This window comes from Vitis vinifera, chromosome 12 (assembly GCF_030704535.1).
Source record: "Vitis vinifera cultivar Pinot Noir 40024 chromosome 12, ASM3070453v1".
Classification (NCBI taxonomy): Eukaryota; Viridiplantae; Streptophyta; class Magnoliopsida; order Vitales; family Vitaceae; genus Vitis; species Vitis vinifera.
This window is the reverse complement of record NC_081816.1, coordinates 2851143-2878792: the sequence shown is the minus strand read 5'-3', so window position 1 is coordinate 2878792 and position 27650 is coordinate 2851143. Positions and strand designations below refer to the sequence as shown.

The 27650-nt window shown below is 38.5% G+C and overlaps 1 protein-coding gene across 3 annotated transcripts in view; it reads right to left on the bottom strand.

Moving 5' to 3' along the window:
- LOC100255804 (probable serine/threonine-protein kinase SIS8) overlaps nucleotides 1-26561 on the bottom strand; it is a 52124-nt gene extending 25563 nt beyond the window's left edge. The window contains exons 1-9 of one of the 3 annotated variants that reach the window (XM_010658738.3): nucleotides 26243-26560; nucleotides 22241-22637; nucleotides 19168-19371; nucleotides 15778-15969; nucleotides 15283-15542; nucleotides 15000-15119; nucleotides 14738-14827; nucleotides 13552-13656; nucleotides 556-654 (exon numbers count right to left, since the gene is read on the bottom strand). In XM_010658738.3, the coding sequence (XP_010657040.1) occupies nucleotides 556-654; nucleotides 13552-13656; nucleotides 14738-14827; nucleotides 15000-15119; nucleotides 15283-15542; nucleotides 15778-15969; nucleotides 19168-19371; nucleotides 22241-22489 (1319 nt within the window). In that variant the 5' untranslated portion in view covers nucleotides 22490-22637; nucleotides 26243-26560. Of the gene's footprint in view, nucleotides 1-555; nucleotides 655-13551; nucleotides 13657-14737; nucleotides 14828-14999; nucleotides 15120-15282; nucleotides 15543-15777; nucleotides 15970-19167; nucleotides 19372-22240; nucleotides 22638-26242 lie in introns of all 3 variants that reach the window. The other 2 variants (XM_002280688.5, XM_010658739.3) reach the window with 2 other exon arrangements.
- Nucleotides 26562-27650: the final 1089 nt, after the last annotated feature.

Sequence of the window (27650 nt, the reverse complement as noted above, 5' to 3'; positions counted from 1 at the left end):
TTTTCTACATCTCGTACATCAAAAAATTAAGGGGATTAAGCACCATGGGATAGCATCATGGTTGTAATGTGAGATGATGTTTTTATTTGTACGTAGATTTTATTGTGTCTTTCTTTCTTTTCTCAAATTTTATGTTCATGTGATCCCTCTTTCCACCAGAAGAATTCTTTTTTTAGTGTGTATTCGCTTTACTTGAATACGTTTTTCTTTCTTATTAGAAACAGGGACAGAACTTGATGAATAAGATGCTTAACATTTCAAATATACAAAAAACATAAGCATTCAGATAAAGGATGCTAAATCCTGCCCAATAGAATGTCACAGAAAGAAAATCTGATATGAAGATTACCATTTTGGTTAAACAAGTTAGTACTAACAGGATATGTAAATACAACAAACACCCATTTCATGCTGATGTAAAGAGATCTTAGAATAATAAAATGAATAAGAAGGAAAAGAGGTAAACCAATGTTATGGTGTAGTAAAATCTAAAATAAATATCAGGACATCATAAGAAAACTTATATGGATAGAAAATCATGAAGTAAAGACCAACCTTACGATATCATCGCCAATCTCTGGAGTAATACTAATGCTTCTTCTTCTTATTCTTCGAGTTTCTGACGTTGATGTTGATGCACCATCTGACCTATAGCTGCATTAGAAATTTGGGGGGGAAATCAGCTTCAAACGCAAAATAGTACAGATACCAGGAAATAGTAGGTTCAAAGAGCAAAAAAAAACGTACATAAAACCTAAGCTGAACAATAATTAACAAACATGAAATATTTATTCATTTTATACACAATGAAGTTGACTAGCACAACTTCCTACCATTGCTTTATTGGTTTTGTTCCTTCTAGCAAGATTCTGTCTTGCAGGGAAAATCCTCCCAATTGGTGTGCATTTCTATAAAAAGGAAGCAGCTGTCAAGTTTGCTTTGTTGATTGTGAGGTCACTTTGAATATTTGGTCCTAAGTACATGCTATGTCTGGGGTCAGTGGGTCATTCTAGTGACAGAGCTACCACACAGATGAAATAGGCACTATGTGAACAAGAGGAAAATGCCTGTTTAGAGTGCACCCATTTGGTGCTTTTAAGACACCAAGCATAATTGGAGAACCCTTAAGGGCAGAATAGCTTTTGATGACGAAGCATAAATAATTTGGTTTCCTTCAGGGATTTGTCAATTGTAAATACAAAGGATATGTTAATAACAAAGTTTAAATATGGATTTTCACATATAAGCAAACAGAAATTGCATTAAAGAAATCACAAAAGGGAGGCTCCACCATGGTATACAACATGCGTATAATGGAAACCCCAACAAATAAACGATAGAAGCTTATAGGAAGGCCAAAGCGAGAAGGGAGGCCATCCCCAATCTAAGAAAGCCATGAAAAGCAAGATCTCAGTCTCCAACAAGTTCAGTAACAAACACAGAGCCCCCATGTGTAAAGCGGGCACTTGGGTTTTCACCCCTTTTTTGCACTTTTTATTGAGTTTATTTGATCTGAATTTTCTTCATGACTGGACTGATCAAGAAATTGATAATGTATCTTCCTTTCTGGTTTTCCCCATTCCAGGTTTATCTCTGCAGTCTTTCCAGATAAAGGGGTCTAGAATTTGGACCTTCAGGTCTGTTCCACTCTAAATCTTTCTTTTATGCACTTTCCAGAAGTGGCAATCCAACATCCTTGCCTCAAACAGCTTTATTCAAAAGTTTAATGCTCCACCAAAAATCAGAACCATCACATGGTTAGTAATTGAGAAAAGATTAGTACTAACTACTTGCCACAGGTTAGATATAGAAGACCGTATAAAGCCGTCAATCCTTTTTTTTTTTTTTGATAGATAAAGAAAAAGGTATATTAGAAGAAAGAAGCGCCAAAAATGCACCCCAAAGTACACAGGGAGCATACAATGGGTGCTTAAATGTGCCACCACAAAACAAAAAGAGGGACAACAAAAAATGGCAACCCTCAACAAGATCCCATCCAATCCACAAAATCTACAGTAGAAGAAGGCCCAAGAGCTATAAAGCCATCAATCCTGAGCATTTTATCTTTTATCTCAAAAGCCGGTAGATCCCTAACTGTCATTCCCTTCAATGTTTTATTATGATGGGGCCATGCCAGAGTTATTCTCTTTAACAGGTCTGCCTTAGCTTCTCCCTAAAGAGATTGCAGAGTTTTTTCCCTTTTTTTTTCCATTTTTTTTATCAGACAAGATTATAGCCATCATTGTCATCCAATTTCAGGGTTTTAGGAGAAATCCTAGGAGGAAAGTATTATTACAACAACCCATATTTTCCATTTTATAGGTTACCTGGCTGGTATAGGTTACCTGGCTGGAAATGAACATTGGGATCTTTGAGGAGAGGAATCATCAATTGGTTTTTATGGTATGTTGTGTGCATCTCACATCATTGCACCTTAGGCCTAGGCCTAGGTGTGCTCAAAGCACCCCTTTAAAAACTATGCGAAAAACAATGCAAACTAAGTGATGTAGGACAACCCTATGATGGTTGCCTACACTCAAGGGTAGGTGGGCTAGGGTTTTATCTTTAGGGTGTAAGGAGAGGAACAAGGAATAAATTTTATGGTAGAGAAAATTATAAGATAAGAAATAGAGAGAAAGAAGAAACAATGAAGAAAAGATAGTGTTGAATATAATGTATGTATAGTATACTATCTTTCCTTGTTAATATAGGTCACATGTATGGTAGTTAGGACTCCTAGCCTTATATATATATATCTCTCAATTGTAAGTAGAGATTACAATGAATGTGAATAAGGTTTTTCTCCTTTCTCTCTCTCTCTCTCAACATGGTATCAGAGCCAAGGAAGAAAACCTAATTCTTTCCTGTTTTCCGTGTCAACTCCGGGAAACCTTCCGGTGACCGTGTTTCTTTCCGGTCACCTTCCCCATCTCCCAATACTTTCCAGTCAGTCGGATCGTCGTTAGAAACCTCTCACCGTTGGCAAATTTTCCGGCGAAATTTTCCGGCGAACTTTCCGGCGAAATTTTCCGGCGAAATTTTCCGGCGACCTATTTTTCCGACACCGACCATACCAGAAGGAGCGCCTGGAGGAGATCTCCAACTTTTGTGAAGGCACCAGCACCAAAAGAGCGGCCACGCGCAATTTTCCGGTCGGCGGTTGAATCTCACGCGCCGGCGCGTGGGGGCGCGTGAGAGCTTTTCCGGCGACGCGCCTCCTCCTCCAGCTTCGCCTGACGCCGATCAGCCTTCCCACCTCCCTGGTTCTCCCATCCGAGCCCTGCACGTACCTTTTTTGGGGATTTTTGTCTCCGTCGGCCCTCCAAACAGTCTTTCCGGCGAAGCTCCGACCATTTTTTCTCCACTCCAATCCCTGCACGTGCCTTGGGAAGTGTTCTTCTCCCTTTCTGGTGGTACCACACCGCGATCTGAGGCCGTCTCCCTTTTTCGGTGGTGCCACGCTGCAATCTGAAGCCGTATTAGGGCTCTCTTCGATCCAAACATACTTCATTCTCCAGATAAGTGGATATGGCTACTAAAGCTTCCATTTTTTCCTCTGTCATATCTGGATCTCCTATGATTACTTCGGAGAAATTAGTTGGGAGTGAAAATTATCTTTCCTGGTCTGCCTCTGTTGAACTTTGGTTTATGGGTCAAGGATATGAGGATCACTTGATTACACAGGAGGCAGATATCCCTGAGGTCGACCGCGTACAGTGGAGGAAGATAGATGCACAGTTGTGTAGTGTATTATGGCAATCGGTTGATCCCCGAATTCTTCTTCATCTTCAGGCCTATAAAACTTGTTTTAAATTTTGGACTCAGGCCAAAGGATTATACACGAATGATATCCAGCGTCTTTATAAGGTGGCTTCTGCTATTGTCCATCTCAGCCAACAGGACTTGGATCTATCTACTTATATTGGCCAGATTGCCTCTCTTAAGGAGCAGTTCTTGACTGTGATGCCTCTTACTCCTGATGTTGGGGCTCAACAAACACAGCTTGACAAGTTCTTCATGGTCCTTACTCTTATCGGCCTCCGTCCGGATCTTGAGCCTATTCGTGATCAGATCCTTGGTAGTTCATCAGTTCCGTCCTTGGATGATGTGTTTGCTCGCCTCCTCCGTATCTCGTCCACTCAGACTTTGCCATCTGATAGCGCTTCAGATTCTTCTGTGTTAGTTTCTCAAACTACCTCTCGAGGAGGACGCAGTGGTACCCGAGGTAGAGGCCAACGTCCTCATTGCACCTATTGCAATAAACTTGGCCACACTCGCGATCGTTGCTATCAGTTACATGGAAGACCTCCTCGCACTGCCCATATGGCCCAGTCCTCTGATTCTCCGCTGCCTCAGCCTCCGAGCTCCTCCGCATCTCAGACATCTCAGGCTTCTATTGCCTCTGTTGCCCAGCCTGGTAATGCCTCTGCCTGCCTTACCCACACATCTTCTCTTGGAACCTGGATTCTAGATTCTGGAGCATCTGATCACCTATCTGGTAATAAGGATCTTTTCTCCTCTATTACTACTACCTCTGATTTACCTACTGTTACCTTAGCTAATGGTTCTCAAACTGTGGCTAAAGGTATTGGTTTGGCCCTTCCTTTGCCTTCTCTACCTCTCACTTCTGTCCTTTATACTCCTGAATGTCCTTTTAATCTTATTTCCATCAGCAAAATCACTCGTACTCTTAATTGCTCTATTACCTTTTCTGATAAATTTGTGACCTTGCAGGACCGGAGTACGGGGAAGACGATTGGCATAGGACGTGAGTCTCAAGGCCTCTATCACCTCACCTCAGATTCATCTCCTGCAGTTTGCATTTCCACTGATGCTCCTCTCCTCATTCACAATCGTCTGGGCCACCCTAGTCTCTCCAAGTTCCAGAAGATGGTTCCTCGTTTTTCCACTTTGTCGTCGCTTCCGTGTGAGTCATGTCAGCTTGGAAAACATACTCGTGTCTCGTTCCCAAAGCGTTTGAATAATCGGGCAAAGTCTCCTTTTGAGCTTGTCCACACTGATGTTTGGGGTCCTTGTCGAACTGCGTCTACTTTAGGATTTCAGTATTTTGTCACTTTCATTGATGACTATTCTCGATGTACTTGGTTATTCTTAATGAAAAATCGAGCTGAGTTATTCTCTATTTTCCAGAAATTTTATACTGAAATCCAAACCCAGTTCAATATTTCTATTCGTGTGTTACGCAGTGACAATGCCAGGGAATATTTTTCAGCCCAATTTACTTCGTTTATGTCTCATCATGGGATTCTTCATCAGTCTTCTTGTGCTCATACTCCTCAACAAAATGGGGTAGCTGAACGCAAGAATCGACATCTTGTTGAGACAGCTCGTACTCTCCTCCTCCATAATCATGTTCCTTTTCGTTTTTGGGGGGACGCTGTTCTTACCGCTTGTTATTTGATTAATCGTATGCCCTCCTCTGTCTTACACGATCAGATTCCTCACTCCCTTCTTTTCCCTGACCAACCACTTTATTTCCTTCCTCCTCGTGTCTTTGGTTGTACTTGCTTTGTTCATATTCTCACTCCTGGACAGGACAAGCTTTCCGCCAAAGCCATGAAGTGCCTCTTCTTGGGATATTCCAGACTTCAGAAGGGTTATCGTTGTTATTCCCTTGAGACTCATCGGTACTTTATCTCCGCTGATGTCACCTTCTTTGAGGACTCACCATTCTTTTCCACCACTTCTGAGTCTCTTCCTGTTTCTGAAGTCTTGCCCATTCCCATTGTCTCCCCACCTGATGCTATGCCCCCTCGACCACTTCAGGTTTATCATCGTCGCCCTCGTGTCGTTGCTCCTCTCCCTTTTCCTGAGGCACCTGCTGACTCACTTCCTATCCCTTCGGCTTCACCTGCCCCGGCTCTGCCTTCTCCTAATGACTTACCCATTGCTGTTCGGAAAGGTACTCGCTCTACTCGTAATCCTCATCCTATTTACAATTTTTTGAGTTATCATCAATTATCTTCACCCTATTCTGCTTTTGTTTCTGCTATATCCTCTGTTTCTCTTCCAAAGAGCACCCATGAAGCTCTTTCCCATCGAGGCTGGCGACAGGCAATGGTGGATGAAATGGCTGCTCTGCACTCTAATGGCACTTGGGATCTTGTTGTTTTACCCTCTGGTAAATCTACAGTTGGTTATCGTTGGGTCTATGCAGTTAAGGTTGGTCCTGATGGTCAGGTTGATCGCCTTAAGGCCCGCTTAGTTGCTAAAGGCTATACTCAAGTTTATGGTTCTGATTATGGTGACACATTCTCCCCTGTTGCCAAGATTGCTTCTGTCCATGGCTGCTATGTGTTCTTGGCCTCTTTATCAGTTGGATATTAAAAATGCCTTCCTTCATGGTGATCTTGCTGAGGAAGTTTATATGGAGCAACCTCCTGGTTTTGTTGCTCAGGGGGAGTCTGGTTTAGTGTGCAGGTTACGCCGCTCTCTATATGGCTTGAAACAATCTCCTCGAGCATGGTTTAGCCGTTTTAGTTCTGTTGTTCAAGAGTTTGGCATGCTTCGCAGTACAGCAGACCATTCAGTTTTTTATCATCATAACTCCTTGGGGCAGTGTATTTATCTGGTTGTTTATGTGGACGACATCGTCATTACAGGCAGTGATCAGGATGGTATTCAGAAACTAAAGCAACATCTTTTTACCCACTTTCAGACCAAAGACTTGGGGAAACTCAAGTATTTCTTGGGAATTGAGATAGCTCAATCCAGTTCTGGTGTGGTCCTTTCCCAAAGGAAGTATGCTTTAGACATCCTGGAAGAAACCGGTATGTTAGACTGTAAACCGGTAGACACACCTATGGATCCGAATGTCAAACTTGTACCAGGACAGGGGGAGCCTTTAGGAGACCCCGGGAGATATCGACGGCTCGTAGGTAAATTGAACTATCTCACCATTACTCGTCCAGACATTTCTTTTCCTGTGAGTGTTGTTAGTCAATTCCTACAGTCACCATGTGATAGCCATTGGGATGCCGTAATCCGTATTCTTCGATATATCAAAAGTACACCAGGCCAAGGTGTATTGTACGAGAACAGAGGTCATACTCAAGTTGTTGGTTACACAGATGCAGATTGGGCTGGCTCACCCACAGATAGACGTTCCACTTCAGGGTACTGTGTTTTTATTGGAGGTAATCTAATATCTTGGAAGAGTAAGAAACAAGATGTAGTGGCCAGATCTAGCGCTGAAGCCGAGTATCGAGCTATGGCTTTGGCAACATGTGAACTCATATGGTTGAGACATCTTCTTCAGGAGTTGAGATTTGGAAAGGATGAACAGATGAAACTCATCTGTGATAACCAGGCCGCATTACATATTGCATCCAATCCAGTCTTTCATGAAAGGACCAAGCATATTGAAGTTGACTGTCATTTCATTAGAGAGAAGATCGCATCAGGATGTGTTGCTACAAGTTTTGTCAATTCAAATGATCAACTAGCAGACATCTTCACTAAATCTCTCAGAGGTCCTAGGATTAAATATATTTGTAACAAGCTTGGTGCATATGACGTATATGCTCCAGCTTGAGGGGGAGTGTTGAATATAATGTATGTATAGTATACTATCTTTCCTTGTTAATATAGGTCACATGTATGGTAGTTAGGACTCCTAGCCTTGTATATATATATCTCTCAATTGTAAGTAGAGATTACAATGAATGTGAATAAGGTTTTTCTCCTTTCTCTCTCTCTCTCTCAACAGATAGAAAAACCTTAGAGTCTCACTAAGGCCTTCTAGGAGTCTCACCTAGAAGAAAATCAATGGAGTCTCATCATTGAGAGTTGCAACTTGCAATGAAAGAAAGTATAATATTATTCATCAAATCCATTCCTTTGATTTACATTGATTAGTTTATTTATATGCTTCTCTAAGAAATCCAAAGTCTACTAGGACTCTAATAACCTATCATGACTCAAATTTTAATTATATTATAACTCAACTAGCTAATCCTAATTAGACTCCAACAAATACAAATCTCAATTCAATCTTAATTAATATTAATCCTACTTAAAGTTTACTTAAGTCTTCACTTTCTTCCTTGAATAAACTTTAAAAGGCTTTCCCCCATCAATTCTCCCCGGCTTGAAAGAACTCGGCTCCGACGAGTTAAATGCTTGATACAATTCATAGAGATCGGGGTTAAGCTTCTGAAAATCCGTTGTCGTAATCCATGTATTCTCAGAGTGTGGTTTGCCTCGCCATTTCACCAAAAAAATTTGGTATCCACCTTGTCGAGTAGACACAAGTTGATCATCAAGAATATACTCGATCTCAGGACGTGGGCTAAGAGTAAGTGGTAATTGAAGATCCAACTCTTTACTTACATCGTTGTGATGGCCATGGTAGATATACAAATCTTCCACATTAAATATTGGACTAAAATGCAAGTTTGAAGGGAGCTCTAACAAATAAGCATTCTCACCCAACTGCTTTAGTACCCGAAATGGACCCGCTTTCTTAGCTTGAAGCTTTTGATATGTGCTCCGATGAAATCTTTCTGGTCGTAAACGAACCATCACTAGATCACCATCTAGAAACTGAACATATCTTCGATGTGCATCTGCTGCCTCTTTATAGTTCTCATTGCTGATTTTGATTTTTTCTCATACCTTTTCATGTATATCTCGTATATGACGTGCAAATGCATCATCATCTTGGCTGGTGCGGACAGAAGTAGATAATGGTATAAGATCAACAGGTTGCTTAGGTTTCAACCCATATGCCACTTCAAAAGGTGAGTACCCAGTAGTACGATTAGTGGAGCTATTGAAAGCAAATTCGGCTTGTGGTAAGACATTATCCCAATTTCTCAACTGATCTCTCACAATGCATCTCAAAAGATTACGAAGACTGCAATTGACAACTTCTGTTTGTCCATCAGTTTGAGGATGAAAAGAACTTGAAAATTTTAATTGAGTACCTAGCTTGGCCCACTAGGTTTTCCAAAAATAGCTCATAAACTTGACATCGCGATCAGAAACAATGGATTGTGGTAATCCATGCAATCGAACTACTTCTTTAAAGAATAAGGTAGCAACATAAGAAGCATCCGAAGCCTTCTTACATGGGATAAAATGTGTCATTTTGGAAAATCTATCAACCACAACAAATATTGAAGCAAAGCCCCGTTGTGTCCTTGGTACTCCAAGTACAAAATCTATGCTCAAGTCTTCCCAAGGTTTGGAAGGAACTGGTAATGGCGTATATAACCCCGTATTTTGCTTTGAACCTTTTCCTACTTGACATGCTCGACATTGTTTGATAACCTTCCAAACATCCTTCTTTAAACTAGGCCAAAAGAAGCGATCTTCCACCAAAGTAATGGTCTTATCTCGTCCAAAATGTCCACCCATTCCGCCTCCATGAAGTTCCCATATGACATGATCATGTAGAGAAGTCCTTAGTAAGCATAAACGATTTTTATAAAACAAGTACCCTTCTAAAATCTGGAAATCAATACATGTTGCTTTTGAACCACTCAAAAGAGAGGAATAAACATCTCCAAAATCAGCATCATTGTCATAGCAATGCTTTAATTCTTCAAATTCAATTGTAGTGGTTGACATGTTTACTAAGAGAAGGGTCTTCCTACTAAGGGCATCAGCTACTTTATTTTCAATTCCTACACAATGCTTTAAATTAAAGGTAAACAGTTGAAGAAAACTACTCCATTTTGCATGTCGAGAGTTAAGCTTCTTTTGAGAATTAAGATATCGCGAGGCTTCATGATCTGAATATAAAACAAATTCCTTGTAACTGAGATAATGTTGTCAATGCCTAATTGTTTGCACCACCGCATAGAATTCAAGATCATATGTGGAGTATTTTTTCTTTGCCCCATTGAGCTTCTCACTAAAGAAAGCCACAGGATGTCCCCCTTGGCTAAGAACTACTCCAATTCCCACATGGGAAGCATCACAAGCCACCTCAAACACTTTCTCAAAGTCTGGTAGACGTAGGATAGGAGGGTTCACCATCTTGGATTTGATTTTTTCAAATGCCTTGTTGGCCGCCTTGGTCCAAATAAATAAACCAAGTTTCATGCATTCAGTAATTGGGGCCATAATAGATCTGAAATTTCGAATAAATCGTCGATAGAATGTAGCCATTCCATGGAAGCTTCGCACCTCATGGATATTTGTTGGTACTGACCAATCAACAATAGCTTTGATCTTCTCCGGATCTGTTTCAACACCCTTGAAGACACAACAAAGCCAAGAAATACAACACTAGGGCTCATGAAAGTACATTTTTTCAAATTAATGCAAAACTTTTCAGCCCTAAGAGTGCGCATTACTTGCTTCAAGTGTTCCTCATGATCTTCACAAGATCGACTATAGATAAGAATATCATAAAAATAGACAACAACAAACCGTCCAATAAAAGGTTTTAATACCTGCATCATAATCTGCATGAAGGTACTTGGAGCATTGGTTAGTCCAAACGGCATGACTACCCACTCATACAATCCATCCTTAGTTTTGAAAGATGTCTTCCATTCATCCCCTGGTCTAATACGTATTTGATGATATCCACTTCTTAGATCAATCTTTGAGAAGATTACTGATCCAACCATCATATCTAGCATGTCATCAAGTCTTGGAATTGGAAATCGATACTTGATTGTGATTTTGTTGATTGCACGACTATCCACACACATCCGCCATGATCCATCCTTCTTTGGTGTTAGTAGGGCAGGAACTCCACAAGGACTTAGGCTTTCACGAATAAAGCCTTTAGTAAGTAATTCATCAACTTGCCTTTTCAATTCAGCATGCTCTATTGGATTCATTCTGTAGGCTGGTAAATTTGGTAATGATGCACCGGGAATCAAATCAATGGCATGTTGTGCGTCACGCATAGGAGGGAGTTGATTAGGTAACTCTGCAGGCCACAAGTCAGAAAAGTCATCAAGGATTTTACGTACGTTTGCTGGATATTCCTTATCTTGTTCTTTAAATTCTTCCACTTTTCGAGCCATTAAAGCAAAAATAACTTTAGTTTCCTTGCTCTCATTTTCAAATTGACACATAGTAAGTACCTTTTTTGGTTGTGCATTCTCCTCTGACTTCTTAATTGGAGGGACTTCTTTCATTGGACGAAGGATCTTCTTACGTCCGTTGTGTATGAAAGCATATGTATTTTCATAGCCGTCATGTTGAACTCTTCTATCAAAGAGCCAAGGTCTTCCAAGTAAAATATGACTTACTTTAATGGGTAAGACCTCACATCATACAAACTCTTCAAAGTCCTTACCAAAAAGGAATGTTACTAAACAGCGAAAACTTACCGGGATAGAGGTGTCATTAACTCATGCTACTCTGAATGGATTTGGATGTCTCTCTGTTTTAAGGTTTAGCTTCTCAACAAGTTCTTGTGAAGCTATGTTCAAACTGCTACCTCCATCAATGATTATGGTGCATAATCTCCCTTGGCAAGAAATACGTGTTTGGAAAATGCTAGTACATCGCCAATCTTCTTCTCCTTTTACTTTTGGAACGGTTAATAAAGGTCGTACTATAAGACTATGTCCTTCCGTCATACCATCATAGTAGTCACATTCTTCACTAACTTCATCTTCATTGTAGGTCTCTTCTTCCTTTAGGTAACTTTTCAATTCAGATTCTAGTTCTTCAACACAAAAGTGTAAACCTTTGGTTGGGCATACAATAGCATAATGACCATGCCCACCACACTTAAAGCATGAAGGAGTCACATCTACTTTTCTATCTCCATTACTCATTGAATTTTTACCCTTATTACCATTCTTATGAGCCAGATTCGAAGTTTGTTGAGTGTTGCCCCCACCATTCACATGATTAGAAGTTCTGAAGTTTGATGTGCTTAAAGGTTTGCTTGTTGTCCTGTTGGAGAAAGTGCTCCCAATTTGTGAACTTGGACGCCTAGAAATCCGAAATTTGAGGCCTTCTTCTATTTAGAGGGCAAGTTGATAAATGTCATCTACGGTATAAGTGTGTGCAGCTATCATCTCAAGTTGAATCTCCATTCGAAGTCCAGCTTTGTAGCGGGCTGCAAGTTGAGCATCACTTTCCTGCACTTGATTTCGAATGCTCAATTCATGGAATTCTTCTGTATATTCTTCAACGGACTTGGTACCTTGTTTAAGGGAAAACAATTTTGTATACATAAGTTGTTCATAATCAGTTGGGAGAAAGTGCTCCTTCATCTTCAACTTCATCTCGTCCCATGTGTCAATAGGCGGTTGGCCAGTTCTATGAACTTGATTCTCAATATTATGCCACCATAGACGTGCTACTCCTTTCAACTTTGCCTTCACAAAACGAACTTTTCTATTTTCGAGCATTGCATACCAATCAAAGTAATCTTCCATTGACATAATCCAATCAAGAAAAGCTGTTGGATTTAGTTTTCCATAAAATTCAGCAACTTCAAGACGTACCTTTTTTGTCACATCATCATCTAGCTCAAAAAGTGTGGCCCTTCTTTGATTCCCCATCATAAAATTGTCTTGTTCTTCGCGTGATCGGCTTGGCGATTGTCTAAATTGATGACTTGCGATCTCCTCTTCAATTGGTCGTTTTTCTTGACTCTTTTCCAATAACTTCATGATCTCATCAAGTTTGCTATTTAGTTGTATTATAGCATCTTGATGGGATTGTTGTGTGGCTGAAATTTCCTCCAAGCGTACTGTAGCGGTATCTTGATTGCTAGAAGTTTTTTTGGAACTCATGCTTGCATAAGTTGCTCCGCTTCTTAATTGCATATGCCTTCAAGCCAAGAACTTTGGCTCTGATACCAAAATTGATGTAGGACAACCCTATGATGGTTGCCTACACTCAAGGGTAGGTGGGCTAGGGTTTTATCTTTAGGGTGTAAGGAGAGGAACAAGGAATAAATTTTATGGTAGAGAAAATTATAAGATAAGAAATAGAGAGAAAGAAGAAACAATGAAGAAAAGATGGAAAAACCTTAGAGTCTCACTAAGGCCTTCTAGGAGTCTCACCTAGAAGAAAATCAATGGAGTCTCATCATTGAGGGTTGCAACCTTGCAATGAAAGAAAGTATAATATTATTCATCAAATTCATTCCTTTGATTTACATTGATTAGTCTATTTATAGGCTTCTCTAAGAAATCCAAAGTCTACTAGGACTCTAATAACCTATCATGACTCAAATTCTAATTATATTATAACTCAACTAGCTAATCCTAATTAGACTCCAACAAATACCAATCTCAATTCAATCCTAATTAATATTAATCCTACTTAAAGTTTACTTAGGTCTTCACTTTCTTCCTTGAATAAACTTTAAAAGGTTTTCCCCCATCACTAAGTTTGATAGAAAAGCATATTCACCCAGTTTCATTAAGTAAACAAAAACTTTTCCATACATCTCTAGACTAGATTTCAAGCAACTAATAATAAATGAGCTTCCATGCAATGTCAAAGGAAAAACATTAACCATCATGCATTTCCTTTTTATCATTAAATATACTTATAAGACTCATAAATAAGAAATTAAGGGTCAACAGAGGTAAGCACCTTGAGGCAGCTATGTCATCAGCATAATCTCTAAATGATTTCCTATCACCGCTAAGCATTGACCGCCCACGTGCTCGAAATGAAGGGTGCTCTGGACTGAGAAAACTAAAAAAAATAACTAAGATAGCAGATAAAACATAAACGCTTATTAATGTTTTATAAAAGCTGAGTCTCCCGACAAATTGGAGATATCCTTGAAACTAACATGAAGATACTGTTTACACTGAAAACATGTGGGCCCAAAGAAAAGGCAAATAGCAAATCAGTGATCGGAGACAAACACACACCCATGAAGATACCTTTGTTAGAAATGCGTGGGCCAACAGAAAAATGTAAATAGAGAATCAATGATCTGAGACGCACACAATTCTCTTCCTGAGCTTCACAAAATCAAGGGACTACCACTAGACTAGGAGCTAGCATAGAAGAATCATTTGTGAAATTTCAGCATCAAGAATAGCTCAATATGGCTGGAGGAGCACATTGAAGCGCTTCTCAAAAAAACAATGCACACTATTGAGTTTGAGCTCTCTATGAGCCTCTAATTCAGGTACTGACTCGTGTATTGGTGTTTGTGACTCCATCAAGCATGCCTAGCTGCCAATTACACTAGCAAAAAGCCTACAGTGCTGATTCCCAAATGTTTTTCTTCTCTTTATTTTCTCTTCACCTTTTTCCTGGAATAATTTTCTGTAATGCAACTCCACAAAACCAGTTCAGACTTTTAGTTATTAAAAGTTAAAACTGTAGAGCATTACTTCTTCTCAACCCCTTGCTCCAGCCCAGGATCTTGATCAACCCAACCATCTATTTTGAGTCCTAAAAATCTTACCATCACTCTAACAAGCAAATGTAACACCTTGCCCATTAACACTTGATGTTTAACACCATGTTTTGATGTCACTACACTGTTGCAACCTCACACTTTCACTTCCCATCACACCAACTCCATTCCAATAAATGAAAAAATTTGTCCACTTGTTTTCATCTAACCTACTATATTCTAAATTTTGAACTTAAGATCACTCAACCTAATATACCTCCAAAACATGGGAATCATTGTTGTGAAATATAGCAAATTCTAAACCTCGATGACAAGGCATAGAATTTTAAATAATGATGTCAAACATAACTTATTCAATCTTCATTTGCATATCAATCCAAATCAAATAGGGATCAAAAGAACCTTGAACTGGCAGTTCGTTGTTCAGCAATGACCTTTCTCCGGCTCCGTCGCCAAAAAGTAGTAGCAATATTGGGTTCACTATGCGATAAACTGACATAGAGAGAAAGGTAAGAATCCCCCAATATCTTTTAGTGGTTTTGAATCATATAGATGTAGGGATTTTCAATCACAAAGATACTAACCAAATAGGAAGTGAATTTCTTTGTAAAGATAATTCCAATGAACTGAAACAGAATATTTCAAGACAAACGGTTAATATTACCTCAATTTTCTATCAATAGAGGGGGTAGATCGCAGCATTACATTCCGTAAAGAAGGGCCTGATACATTTGATGATGCTTCTAATCTCCGTTGGAACTGAAGGCCCTCATCTTTCTCAGTACTGCAGCACATGGAACAAGAATAGTCACTGCCCACCAACTTTACATAAGCATTGACAATATCAGGCAAACTCTGAAAATCTCAATGCTATTTTAAACAGATATGCAGCAATGAAAGGAAGACAATTACAAATAAGGGAGTTAAAGACCATTCAATCTGCTAACCTGTCAGGGTCAACTCTATCTGAAAAACCATACAAAGGACTGTTTGGTTCTAGGGGAGAATCACAAGAATCATTCTCTGCAGAGTCACTTTCCCCTGCTGCAGAAATATGGGTCATAAAAATTGCCCTGGTTGATCTAGGTATCAGCTGGCCAGGAAATCGCATCAGATCGACCAGTAGTTCCCCAGAATTCAACATGACTATCACAGACATATGTTTATATGAGTCTACGCACCCAATAGCCCCATCATTAGGTAAACCCTGAGATAAATGAAAGGAGGAAGAGACAGCCTTTCAAAAGTTAGATATGTTGATTAGCAATGAACCGCATTTCAAACAAATTTCAATTCATGGAAATGAAACTCAAATGGGAAGCAGTTTTAAGAGACAAACATGAGTGAATAATTTAAAACAACAAACAACTGCAACAACCCCTTCCCCCCCCTCCTAAAACAACAAACAATGGCCTCAAAAGGAAAGTGAAGGTGAATCTTACCACCATGAGCCTGCTTTCAAGACCGACAGTATCTGCAAGAACTTTGAATAGAATTGCCCGAGGACGGCAAGAACCATGTTTTATTTGGCCCAGTAACTGGGCTACTCGATTCTCAGACACATGAGAGGTTTCCTCTAGTGCAGCTTTTGCTGGACTTAGTTCCAAATTTGGCCGCTTATAGAAATCTGAAACCTGTTAAGATACTAGCATGAGTCAAACATAAAAAGGTCATGCTTATAAAAACGTTGACCCTGTAATGGCTGGACAACAAGCAATTATTAACTTTGGTTATAATAATGTAACTATAGGACTCTATGGATGGTGAAACTTATATGTAATATTAGTATTTAAATAGTGTTTAAAGCATGATTTCAGAACTGCATAACTTTTTTTTTTCTGAAAGTAAAGAAGAGTATTTATATTACGAAGAGGCGCTAAAATAGCAGCCCATAATATACAAGAAAGATACACTCACCCCCTTACAGCTGAAACAAAAAACTGTCCCAAAGGATGTACAAAAGACAACCCCTCCCTCAATGAGAAACTACCTAATCATTGAAATCAATTAACGTCTAAGGATCATCTTTCATAAGCACCTTAATCTCCGACCATAGTAAGTAAACAAAAGAAGCTTCCAGCATTTGGATGAATAGCACATCGTCTTCAAAGGCAATTCTATTCCTTGCTTTCCAAACTGTCTAGAAAATGCATAAAGGACTCGCTCTCTAAACTGTCTTACACTTTTTACACACAAAAGACTCATTCCATCCCAAGAGGGTTTCCCTAACTGAGGAAGGAAACACCCACAACACTCCAAAAAGAGTAAAGAACATCTCCCACAAAGCCCTTGTCTTTTCACAATGGAGAAGTGATCTATGGATTCCTCATTCGTTTGACAAAGATAACATCTATTTGCTAGAGTCCATCTCCTCTTCTGAATTTGATCCTAAGTTAAAGTTTTTCCCCACAAGGCCTCCCAAGCAAAGAAGCTTACTTTTGGCTGCACACACGAATTCCAAATGATATTCATTGGGAAATAAACCAAAGAGTCTGACTTTAAGGCTTTGCAAAGAGACTTTACAAAGAATTTGTCATTTTTCATTTTCGTCCACCATACCTTATCCTCCTCATCCATATTCACTCTCTTCTCACACAAGCATATCAAAAGGCTCTCAAACTCATCCACCTCCCAATAATTGAAAGGCCTAGAGAAGCGAGGACTCTAACTCCCCTCACCTTCTAAAAAAGTGCAAACATCCTTCACCCAAGCCTATTTGGAAGCAACTAAGGCAAATAAAGAGGGGAAAGAATCACACAAATGTGTAATCCCACACCACTTATCCCTCCAAAAACTCACCCTCTGCCCATTACCCACCACAAAGGAAAGTCTACAGCTAAAGAGATGCCAAAACTTCATAATTGCTTTCCACAACCCTACACCATACCCCTCCCTTACTTCGCAAGAACGCCATCCACCTCATCCCTCCCCATACTTACCCCTTATTACTTGATTCCAAAAATTCTCTCTCTCATTCGCAAAGCACCAGCTCCATTTGCAAAGGAAAGCCTTGTTCCCCAAACCCCCTTTTCTTTTATCTAAACAAACTATCGTCCACCTTACTAAATGAGGTCTTTGCTCTAAAGCCCCATCTCCTCATAGAAAAGCCCTCTAAATCTGCTCCAACCTCAATCTGACCAACCTTGGCAAGTGGAGAATAGACATAATGTAAATAGGCAAGCTGAACAAAGTGCTTCGTATCAAGGTGATTCTCCCACCCTTAAAGATGTATTGTCACTTCCATATAGTCAATCTCTTGCAGAACCTCTCCTCAACTCCATCCTAAGCTGCCACAGACTTGAATGGAGCACCCAACGGCATCCCCAAGTACATAGAAGGCAAGCTCCCCACCTTACAACCAAGCTCTGAAGCCAAATCCTCCACATTCTCCACACTTCCCACTGGGATCAACTCACTTTTATCTAAGTTAACTCTCAACCCTGAAATAGCCTCAAACCACATAAGTAGCCAGCATAAAAAAGTCATCTGGTCCTAGGAAGCTTCACAAAAGACCAGTGTATTATCTGCGAACAGCAAATAAGAAATCTTAACCCCTTCAACTTGAATAGTGCCATTCCTCCGTCTGAATTGGTGCTTTTTTTTCTTTTTGTCTTGCTGGCAGAAGAATGAAGCCGAACCACTGAACCACCTGATGTGACCTTCCCAGATCTTGAATCGATGTGATCACCAACATCTCAGCAATCATTCATTTCTTATTCTTTCTTCTATTACCACTCATTAATCCTAATGCCAGTATTCATTTCTGCCTTGCTTGTATAAGGAACACATCCCAATATGTTGTACCATAAAGCATGTAACTAGCCTCATTCCACCACCTTGTAATAGAGTCATAGTTGGACCTTAAATCTGACCTCTCTCAAAGCAGAATAGACCAGGAGCCCACCTAACTGGATTTGAATCCACTGTGATAGGACAATAATGAGAAATGGGTTAGAAAGCACTTCCTAAACGATACTGGTGAATCTAAAGCCTCATTCATTAGAAAGAACGAACCTATCTAGCTCCTTATGATTATGATTTTCTTGCAACTTAAACCAAATAAAAGATACTTCTGAAAGGAGGGATGGAACAAAATTGTACTCCCTAATGAACACATCAAAACTCTCATATTCATCACAAGATCAGAGCCCCCAAGTTCTTCGTAGAGAATCTGGTGACATTAAAATCAGCCCCTCCCTCCTACAAAACAAGCAGGGGACGCCAAGGATTGCCACCACCCATATATACAAGGCTCAAAAGGCGCCACTTTATCCAGGGTTTCCAGCTTCCTATGTCGCAATACCTTGCTATATACCCTCTCTCCTCTTTCAAGTTGTTCAGTGAATCCTCATTCTTGGTAACTTTGGCATCTCATCAGATTTATGAGGTATCATAGCCTATCTTCCACACCTACCTACTTGAAAATGGCATGAGCACACACACAACCATACACAGAGATTGCACATAAAAAATAGTCATGTGAAGCCCACAGAACCTTGGATATGATTAACTCTAGGAAACCGTATTTGGATATTACAAGGAAATGGATTATTTCTTTGATCAGAAACAAGTAGTACAAGTAAAGAGATATCTAGCATGTAAATAATTGGTAATACATCAGTTTCCATTCACTGGATAGTATATCTAGGTTTGCGCCATCAAACAATATCAATTGGATAACTTCACAATATAAGTGTGAACAATTGAAAACACTATAAGCCTATAAGTAAAGAAATATAAGAGCCAATGATACAGGAGGAATAAAATAAATGTAAGCAGAAGAAATGATGAAACACTACAAACTAAAACAAGGATTAATTAAAACCTCTTACCAATCCAGCAATCTTTTTAATCACTGCAGCTGGATTTGAGTTTAGTCCCTTCACCAATGCCACAATTAGTTGCTTCAGCATAGATAATTTTTTATCTCTCACAGCATCTACAAGAATGATATCAGCTCTGACACCCTCGCTTCCCAAAGCATAAAGCTCATCCAGAGTAGGAATATCATCAAAAATCTCCTTAAGCTTTTTGTCCTGTATATAATTACATGTTAAAGATTTCAAACCAAATTTGGAAACAGCGCCTTTAATGGAAAACATATAATGGGTGCCTGTAACAAAAAAAAAAAGCATTGGTAAATTTTTTTCTCCATTGGGACTTGAACCTAGAACCTCCCACAAACCCTCCCTAACCCTTTACCACTTGAGCCAAGCCTCAAGGGATAATAAAAATTAAAATGGAAAAGCAAAAAAATATGCATCAAGTGAGGATTTCAAAGGCTTTTTTCTTCAGCAATGGATGAAAAGGTATTTCTGGGAGAAATTGAACTAAGGAGAAGATGCAATCTTTCAGAAGGCTTCTGGCCTTCCTTAGGAAGAAATCATGCACCAATAATTTTTTTTTTTTATAGGTAAATTTATTAATCATGCACCAATAATTTAAGAATAAGAGGAGGGAGGTACATGGTAAAATCTTTATTCCCAGCAGGGATCTTGGTAAACTCTTTTCTGTTGTCCCAGCAGCCACTCATAAAATATATGTAAATAGAAAATAGCAGAACAAAACAAAGAGTCAACTCATAAATAAATCTATGAGTGTGTATAATGCTGTGTTATTAAATCCTGAGAAAACTTCTCCTCTTGTTTCGCCACAAAATGTTTATAATTGTTTATGGTAACTCTTATGACTCTCCTCTGACTGGTTTTTACATACTTAATTCTTAAGGTTTCATCAAAATGACATAAGAATTTTTCCCAAACATAAAAAAAGGGGGGGTGCACATGGGTGGTGTTGGTGAAGAGCCCACCTTTGATGGGGCATAGGAGAAACATATTATCAAAAAATGGGAAAGAAAAAGAGGGCACCTGACTGAAAGATTCAACTCAAAACCAGTCCCTAGAAGAAATTTTCTAGATCAAGACTCCTCCCCACCTTATATGTGTTCTTTTATGATGCGTTAATTTATATGACTTAATTTATGATCTTACCAATTATTAGATTACTATTCCTTTCAGGGAAAATAAATTACAAATTACACCTAAGCACCAAGTACAACTAGTTAGCATAATAGACATTTAAATAAATTACACTAAATGTATGTGCCTCTATTTACTTAGAATTTTCTATCACAATACGACTATATGTCACATCAAATCCATGTCAAATATCCTTGGCCGTAATACATAGGCATCAATGGTTCTTTTTTATTTCATACTTTTTATTTTGTTCTCTCTCAATAGATACAGATAAAATAAGATTAGTAAAAACCTTCACAGGAGGTAAAACCCAAGTACACATTGAGTTTACAAAATAACCACCATGATAGCAAAATGAATGTCACCAACAGCTCAAACCACCTAAGGAATCAAGGTAAGATCCCAAACAAGAAGTACTCAGGCCAGATAACCAACTATACAAAGATCTTAGGAGACTTTCTTCAGATACCATGCAGACCCTCCACGACAAAAGGAAACAGGTACTCCTTTCTTCTCGCACATGCCAAATTAGACACGGAGAAGTTGTAGAAAACAGCATTGCTGTATCAACCTTTAGAAACCTCCAGTACAAACCAAAGGCATTATCCAAGTAAAGCCAACAAGCAAACAACAATTACCACATTACTCTCTTACCACGAGAGTTTATATTTTATCCTTCAATACATTTAATTTAGAATTTTATTATGTTTCCATATAATTATGTTTTAGTATTGTCCTCCCAAATATCAGCATGTGTTTTCAAACTTCTGTGCAGTATCTATATTTATCAATTTTAAGCACTATGTGTCTGTCTTAGTAAGTCCTATCTTTTTTTTTTTTTTTTTTATCAGAAACAAAGAAAAATATATTAAAAGAAGAAAAGATACAAGAGAAAGAAGAGATACAAGAGAAAGAGAAGAAACAAGAGAAGGATGAGAGGTCCTTCCCACAAAAACAAAAACTGAACAAAAGAGAAAACACCCAACTTTAGAAAACTAAATACAAAGAAAAACCCCAACACTTTCAAACTTTTGAAACGCAAACCGCAGTCCAATTGAGTTGTAAAACACTAAAAGGAACTCTGTTAAAAGTTGCAATACAAGAGGCCCAAAGAGAGGAATAGAAAAGAAGCAAGTCCCATAACATCTCTTCCGTTCTCCCCTTATCCTCAAAAATCCCATTGTTTCTCTCTTGACACACCATCCCATAAGTCCTATCTTATCTTTCAAGCATTTCTCCACATTTCCAAACTTCTTCATAACTTTGCCCATTTCATATGTTTTCTATTGATTGCGAGAATCCAATTATCGAGTTAATGGGATCAGAAATCTAATTTGAAACTTAAGAGGAACCAAATTTTAGAATGTGTCAATAAACTTCTCTTTTTAAGGCAAATAAGTGAGAGATATGCCAACACCAATAGAAGCCAATCACTGAAGTTGGCTTCTATATTTATTCATGCTAGTAGGCTTCGAAAAGAAAACCAATGATTAAAAACATTCATTCAGATTTTGTTCTTTTTATTTATTATTGTTGTATGGGGTTGGTAGGTACACACAAGACTTTTTGAATTGTTTTCAGTTTGTTTCACTTTTTGAATATAGAAAACCAAAAACCAAAAAAAAAAAAGCAGAAACCTGATGCAAGTACGAGTTTAACTATCATAAAAGTCATCAGCCCACACAGAATATGCTCAAAACAAAAGTCACTGATTTAAAAAAAAATAAAAAATAGTGTCAGAGCAGTTAACCAGAAATGTAGTACATGAATCCAAAGAATCCAGGAATTAATTTTCTTTATGTCTACATTGATGATAGATCTCTCAGACATCTGATTCTGTCAAAGATGATACTGGAGAAAGAATCAACAGAAAGTACAATTACAACAATTGGTTATCTAAATGAACAAAATAATGTCTAGTTCTCACCGGAATGACACTGTAGAAACCATTAGGAATCGGTTCAGAAAGCATTCCAGTGCTCCAGAGAATTTGTGAGGCTGTCTGAGATGACAGCTCATCTTGTTCAGTGTTGCTATTAGAATTTTTATTACTCAAAATTTCTTCTTGAGAAACCAGAGAAACAGATCCAAATCTTTCAATGAAATCTGATGGCCACCATGTTGTAACAGGAGACCCTTGCTCTGCTGGCCCTGCATCATCTCGTGTCTCCTCCATGTCCTTAAATATTTGGAATCTAAAACCATTTCGCCCCACTTCTTACCCCATAAAAGACCTTTTCAATCTTGAAATAGTTCTTAGACAACACCTCATTGGTTCACAAGCTTCCTTTGTTCTAAATTCCTTAAGCTGGAGGCCATATGACCTGCACAATGAAAGACTCTATCGATATGCATTTAATTGTCTTCAAATAGAACTGAAAATTCAAATGGAGCATTACCCAAGGAAATGAACTGAAATGTGTATACAACAAGCCAATAAGTTAATTAAAAATGAAATCATAAATATTATATGCGGAGAGAAAAAAAAAACAAAACAAAACAAAACAAAAGATTGTTTTGCAAGCTATATCATCCATCAGAAAACACAAAAACAGTAAATCACATCAGAAACATACAATATTTACCCAGCAGGTGCTCCAAGAATAGATAGTTTCAAAAATAAGACCTTCTGCTGAAAAAGGACTTTCCAAAACTCCAAATATAAATGGAACTTGGAAAGACGTGACTACGTAAGGAACTCCTGTGGACCTTGTACAGAACTAAGACTTTGAATAAGGCCTAATCAAAAAGCACCACTTCTGCTTAAGTTTATCTTCAGTTTTTTTTTTTGGATAGGCACTTCTGATTAAGTTTATCAACATTGGAAACACAAAGTAGAATAAACTGATAAAACCAGAAAACCAAATGCATACTTAATTTGACACCAAATAGGCTGGCACTGGGACCACTAAAATACCCTAAACATGGAAATTTTATATTTCTCCGAGTCCAATGGGGCTGCAAGAATATCTGATCAGTAATACTCCTCTATCATGCAGAACCAATGGTGGGACCATTAGTCAAGCAATAGGGTTCAGCATGGATTTCCTCCTTTTCTGTTTGCTTAACGTTTACTTTAAGGAAATGATCCTTGTTGCCTAGCCATCAGATGCACCAGGTAAACTAAGGCAACTGCTCATAAAGATACCATGCCAGCCAATTGAGAGAATAGTAATGAAACTGCCATTTAAAAAAAAAAAAAAAGAAAGAAAGAAAGAAAATAAGAACAACCCACCACATAAGGTTCCACATATAAATGCATACACATAAGCCATCAACTTACAATAACATGTGGAAAATGGTCTAATGAACTAATATAGCAGTTTCATGAAAAGCTAAATAAGCTCTTGACTTCCAATCAATTCTAGAGGTCAAAAAATTAATTAGGTTCCAGTGATTTCTGAGAACAAGGACCATTCCTGAAGATGTGACTTCACAGGCTATTAAGCACATGGGCAGGATTCCGATTCAGCAAATGAAACAACTCACACTTCACTAAAAAGTTGTTTCTCACTAAGAAAACCCCTTTGTCTCCCAATATTAAATACAGTATGAGGTTTTTTTTTTCTTTATTCATGGGCAAAGAAGAATTAATATTAAAAGCATCTAAGAGGAGATGCACCAAAGCATACACAATGTATACGGTAGTTGGCCAGTATGAGTTCCAGTTACCATATTAACTTCTGAACTTATCTCTGGTAACCTCAACTTATTTCTGGTGAGTGGGTCCCCTTTCATGTTTTGTTACCATGCCAATGCCACTACCCCAAGCATAGGGATGTTACTATATTTAAAATTTTACACATCCTCAGTTTGTCATGTAATTTCAGCATTGGATGCGCCTATAGAATTCTGAAACATATAACTCCCCTCCTCACTTAATAAAGTAGATGACAAGGATCTTTCCAGCTCCTTCATAGAAAGCCAGGCCCTTGAGTGCATCCACATGTACAGTTATAATACATGCCCTTTATAAGATTGAACCTGTGGAGGACCCTTCCAACTAAATTAATCTGGACCCCCAAATTTTTCCCTAATTCAAGGCCTTCGCCTAGAAGTAGTACTCAAGAAAGTAAAACGGTGGCATAATTTAAAAAGGAAGAAAATCAATATACCTGCGAGTTGATTCATGTGTAAAGCCAAACAACTCATATGTCATTTGTTTTAAATTTTCAACTTGCTCTTCTCTCTTTCAATTGAAAGGGATGCATTGGGTTGCCTCTCCCAATATTGACACCTTCTGCATTTCGGGTCCTATGGTTTGGAGGTTACAAAGAGAGGCTTGACTAATCTAGGATGAGAAGAATACAAAGATGTTTTAATAAGTTTCAGCTATCACAGCTCTCATGCACAATATTAAACTGGCTCCTTCTCCTAGTTTTTAGTCAATATGGAATTTGGAGGAATTCAACAAGAAAATTTAATTAGAGAATAACAGCAATTATTATCTCTCATTGTCCTACCCAGAAAGAATACATCTATACGATGTTTGGAGTTTTCCATGCTCAATTTGATTGGGGTTCCTTAGAAAACTGGATATGGTTTAATGCTTAGAAGCGTAAAGCAGGACCCCAAGCAAAGCAAGTTCTGATGTAATTTGAAAGAAGATTTCCTAGAAGAAAAAAATTTCCAACATTTAATAAGAATGTTTTTTGGTTGGTTATGATTTTATTGATTGGTTGGGTTCTCACTAAGGGAGAGAGTAGTTTTTTGTTATCCCTTTTCCTTTTTTAGGCCATCTCTAGGTCTAGGCAGCCGTTGTATAGTCCCATGTACTTTGGTGCATTCTTTTTTGCGCTTTTAATGCATCTTTTGTTTACCTATCAAAAAAAACTATATGAATGAGTACTTAAAATTTACCTAGAGTCTTTTGTCAATTTATTGCCACCCTTAGTAAAACAACCAAAGACCATTCATTAATGCCAACCCCTAACAAAAAAACATATTTTTGGCACAAATCGACTGACCAGAAACCTAGTTGGATCAACAAGACAGCTAGATCACTATTGCAAACTGAACCTTGATTAACTACCTCATAACAGGGGTCTTTGCTAAGAACATGAGGGCTCATCATGCCATCCTCTCAATGTCATAAATCCATTTAAATCAATAATTCTAACAATAATGGATTTGTATTATTAACTAAGCAATTTCTAATCTCCACTTAATAGATTTTCCAAACTTAAATTCCCATTACGGAAACATGTTTGCAATCTATATCCATCTTAATGCACCCGAAATCACACCCACGCACATAGGAGGTCCACTTTCTACTAACATAGTATCCACAATACATCTACCAACTCCACCTCTAAAAGCATTGCCAATAAAAGAAAGAAATCCATCCTCCACAATGCCACAAATCAGTGCAATCAATGTGCCTACAAAATTTCATCATTTCTTTTTATTCCGGGTTGTAAACCTAATCTCCAAGAGCTAATCACCGATTCAATTCAGAGACTGCGAAGCCCTTAGAAACTTCAATCAGTAACCAATAAACAAGTGCAAATTCAGATCAAAATCCAAAACCTTCATATAGAGCCTACAGCGATAACGACCTAAATCAGTTCAAATCAGTTATAAATACCCCGCCATTATAAAAAAAATCCGAACATTTCAAAAACACACTCCAACTCCACCTCCCAAAGAACAACCAAACCTCCAAGAATCCAACAACTCCCTATCAAAACAAATCCACCCTCCCTTACAAAAACCGCACCAAAAGCCAAAGAAAAAAAAAAAAAAAAGCGCACACACACATACACACAAGAATCAAAATCCTGACGCTACATCCCAAACTGCACCAAACACAATCTCTCCGCAACGAAAAAGTAAAACAATGAAAACTGTCCATCTCCACTCATCTTCCTCGTTTTTCTCGAGAGCCAAACGCGGATCAACACAAAAGGAAAACAACAAGAAGGCTTACCACCAGCAGATCCGAACACCTGAATCGCCCACCAGTCCTCCTCCGCTACCGAGCAATAACATTTGAATCTCAACTCTCCTCCAACATCTCCAGAGAACAGTTTCTACATAGAGAAGTGGTATTTGATTTTAGAGAGAGAAAGATTGGGGGGATTTATTTTTTTCTTGTTTTCTTTTTTTCTTTTTTTCCTTTTTTCTTTTTTTTGGTGGGGGTTCTGAGGGTGAAATGTTTTTGAAGGGAGAAAGCGATGGGCTTTTAGAGGTAGAGAAAGGGAGAAGTGAGAGGTGAGGTGTGAGTCACGTGCTTTGCGCGAAGAGAAGAGGAGGGGGAGCTCCGACAGGCCAGCTGGCGACGGGGTGGCTCACCAACATCCACACACCTTCGTCCGCGTGAACCCTTTCCTTTGCCTTCTCCTTTGCCCCCCTTTTTTTTATTGTAAATAAAAATAAAATCATTTGTTTTCTTCTCTTCAGGCAAAGATGTAAATGACAAAACAACAACCCACAACCAATCACTCTCGTTCTCAGGACGGGTGGACCGAAGTTTTGTTCTTTTTACAAAAAAATCTTAAATTATTGAATTTCGTTACGTAGAAATAGTTTCATTCTTTGAAATAAATGGGTTGATTTTTCTCCACGTTACACATGTGCAATATTTAAACTTTGATATAAAATTATATAATATGGTTGAAAATCAAAATTTACCATTACCAAATTACCGTACTGTCATGTTGCGTGGAGGAGGGTAAGGGTAATTTATTATTTTGTCTGGCTATTCTTTAGAGCGAGAAGTGAGAAGCATGCAAAGCAGAGGAAAGGAACATTATTTTTTTCTATTTGGGAATCAGATTAAAATAGAGTTTGATTTCACAATGCCAGTAGAAGCGACAAATTTGGTCCTCTCTGGTGAAAAGACATGTTCCACAGTTACATTACTCAACCCCACTCCCCACCTTTCCTTTGAGGCGCCAAAAAACAAAGCAAGCGATGAGGCAGGTGTCCCACTCAAATCTTTACCACATGAACTTTGAGAAATAAAAAGTGAGGGGGATTTTTCTTTTCTTTTTTGCTTTTTTTAATTTAGAAATATTTCAAAAAACAAAAAAATATTTTTTGAAAATAGCTACTGTTACCACAAATGTGACTCTTTCTACCGGTAAGTCCCTTGTTTTTTTTTTTTTTTTCCTTTTGTTTTTTTTTTTTAATTATTCTTTTTCAAACCCAAATGTGGCTCAGAACACTTTGGGCCAGAGAGTAAGAGGAGGGTAGACAAGAAAAGAAAAGCAGTGGGATTAGTGTTGGGACTTGCATGCCTTAAATGATTGAAGTTGCAAGACATGGAGGGGGTGAAGCAAGTGATGTGTTTGAGAGGGTGAAAGTGAAACCCACCATGAATTGTGTTTGTTTGT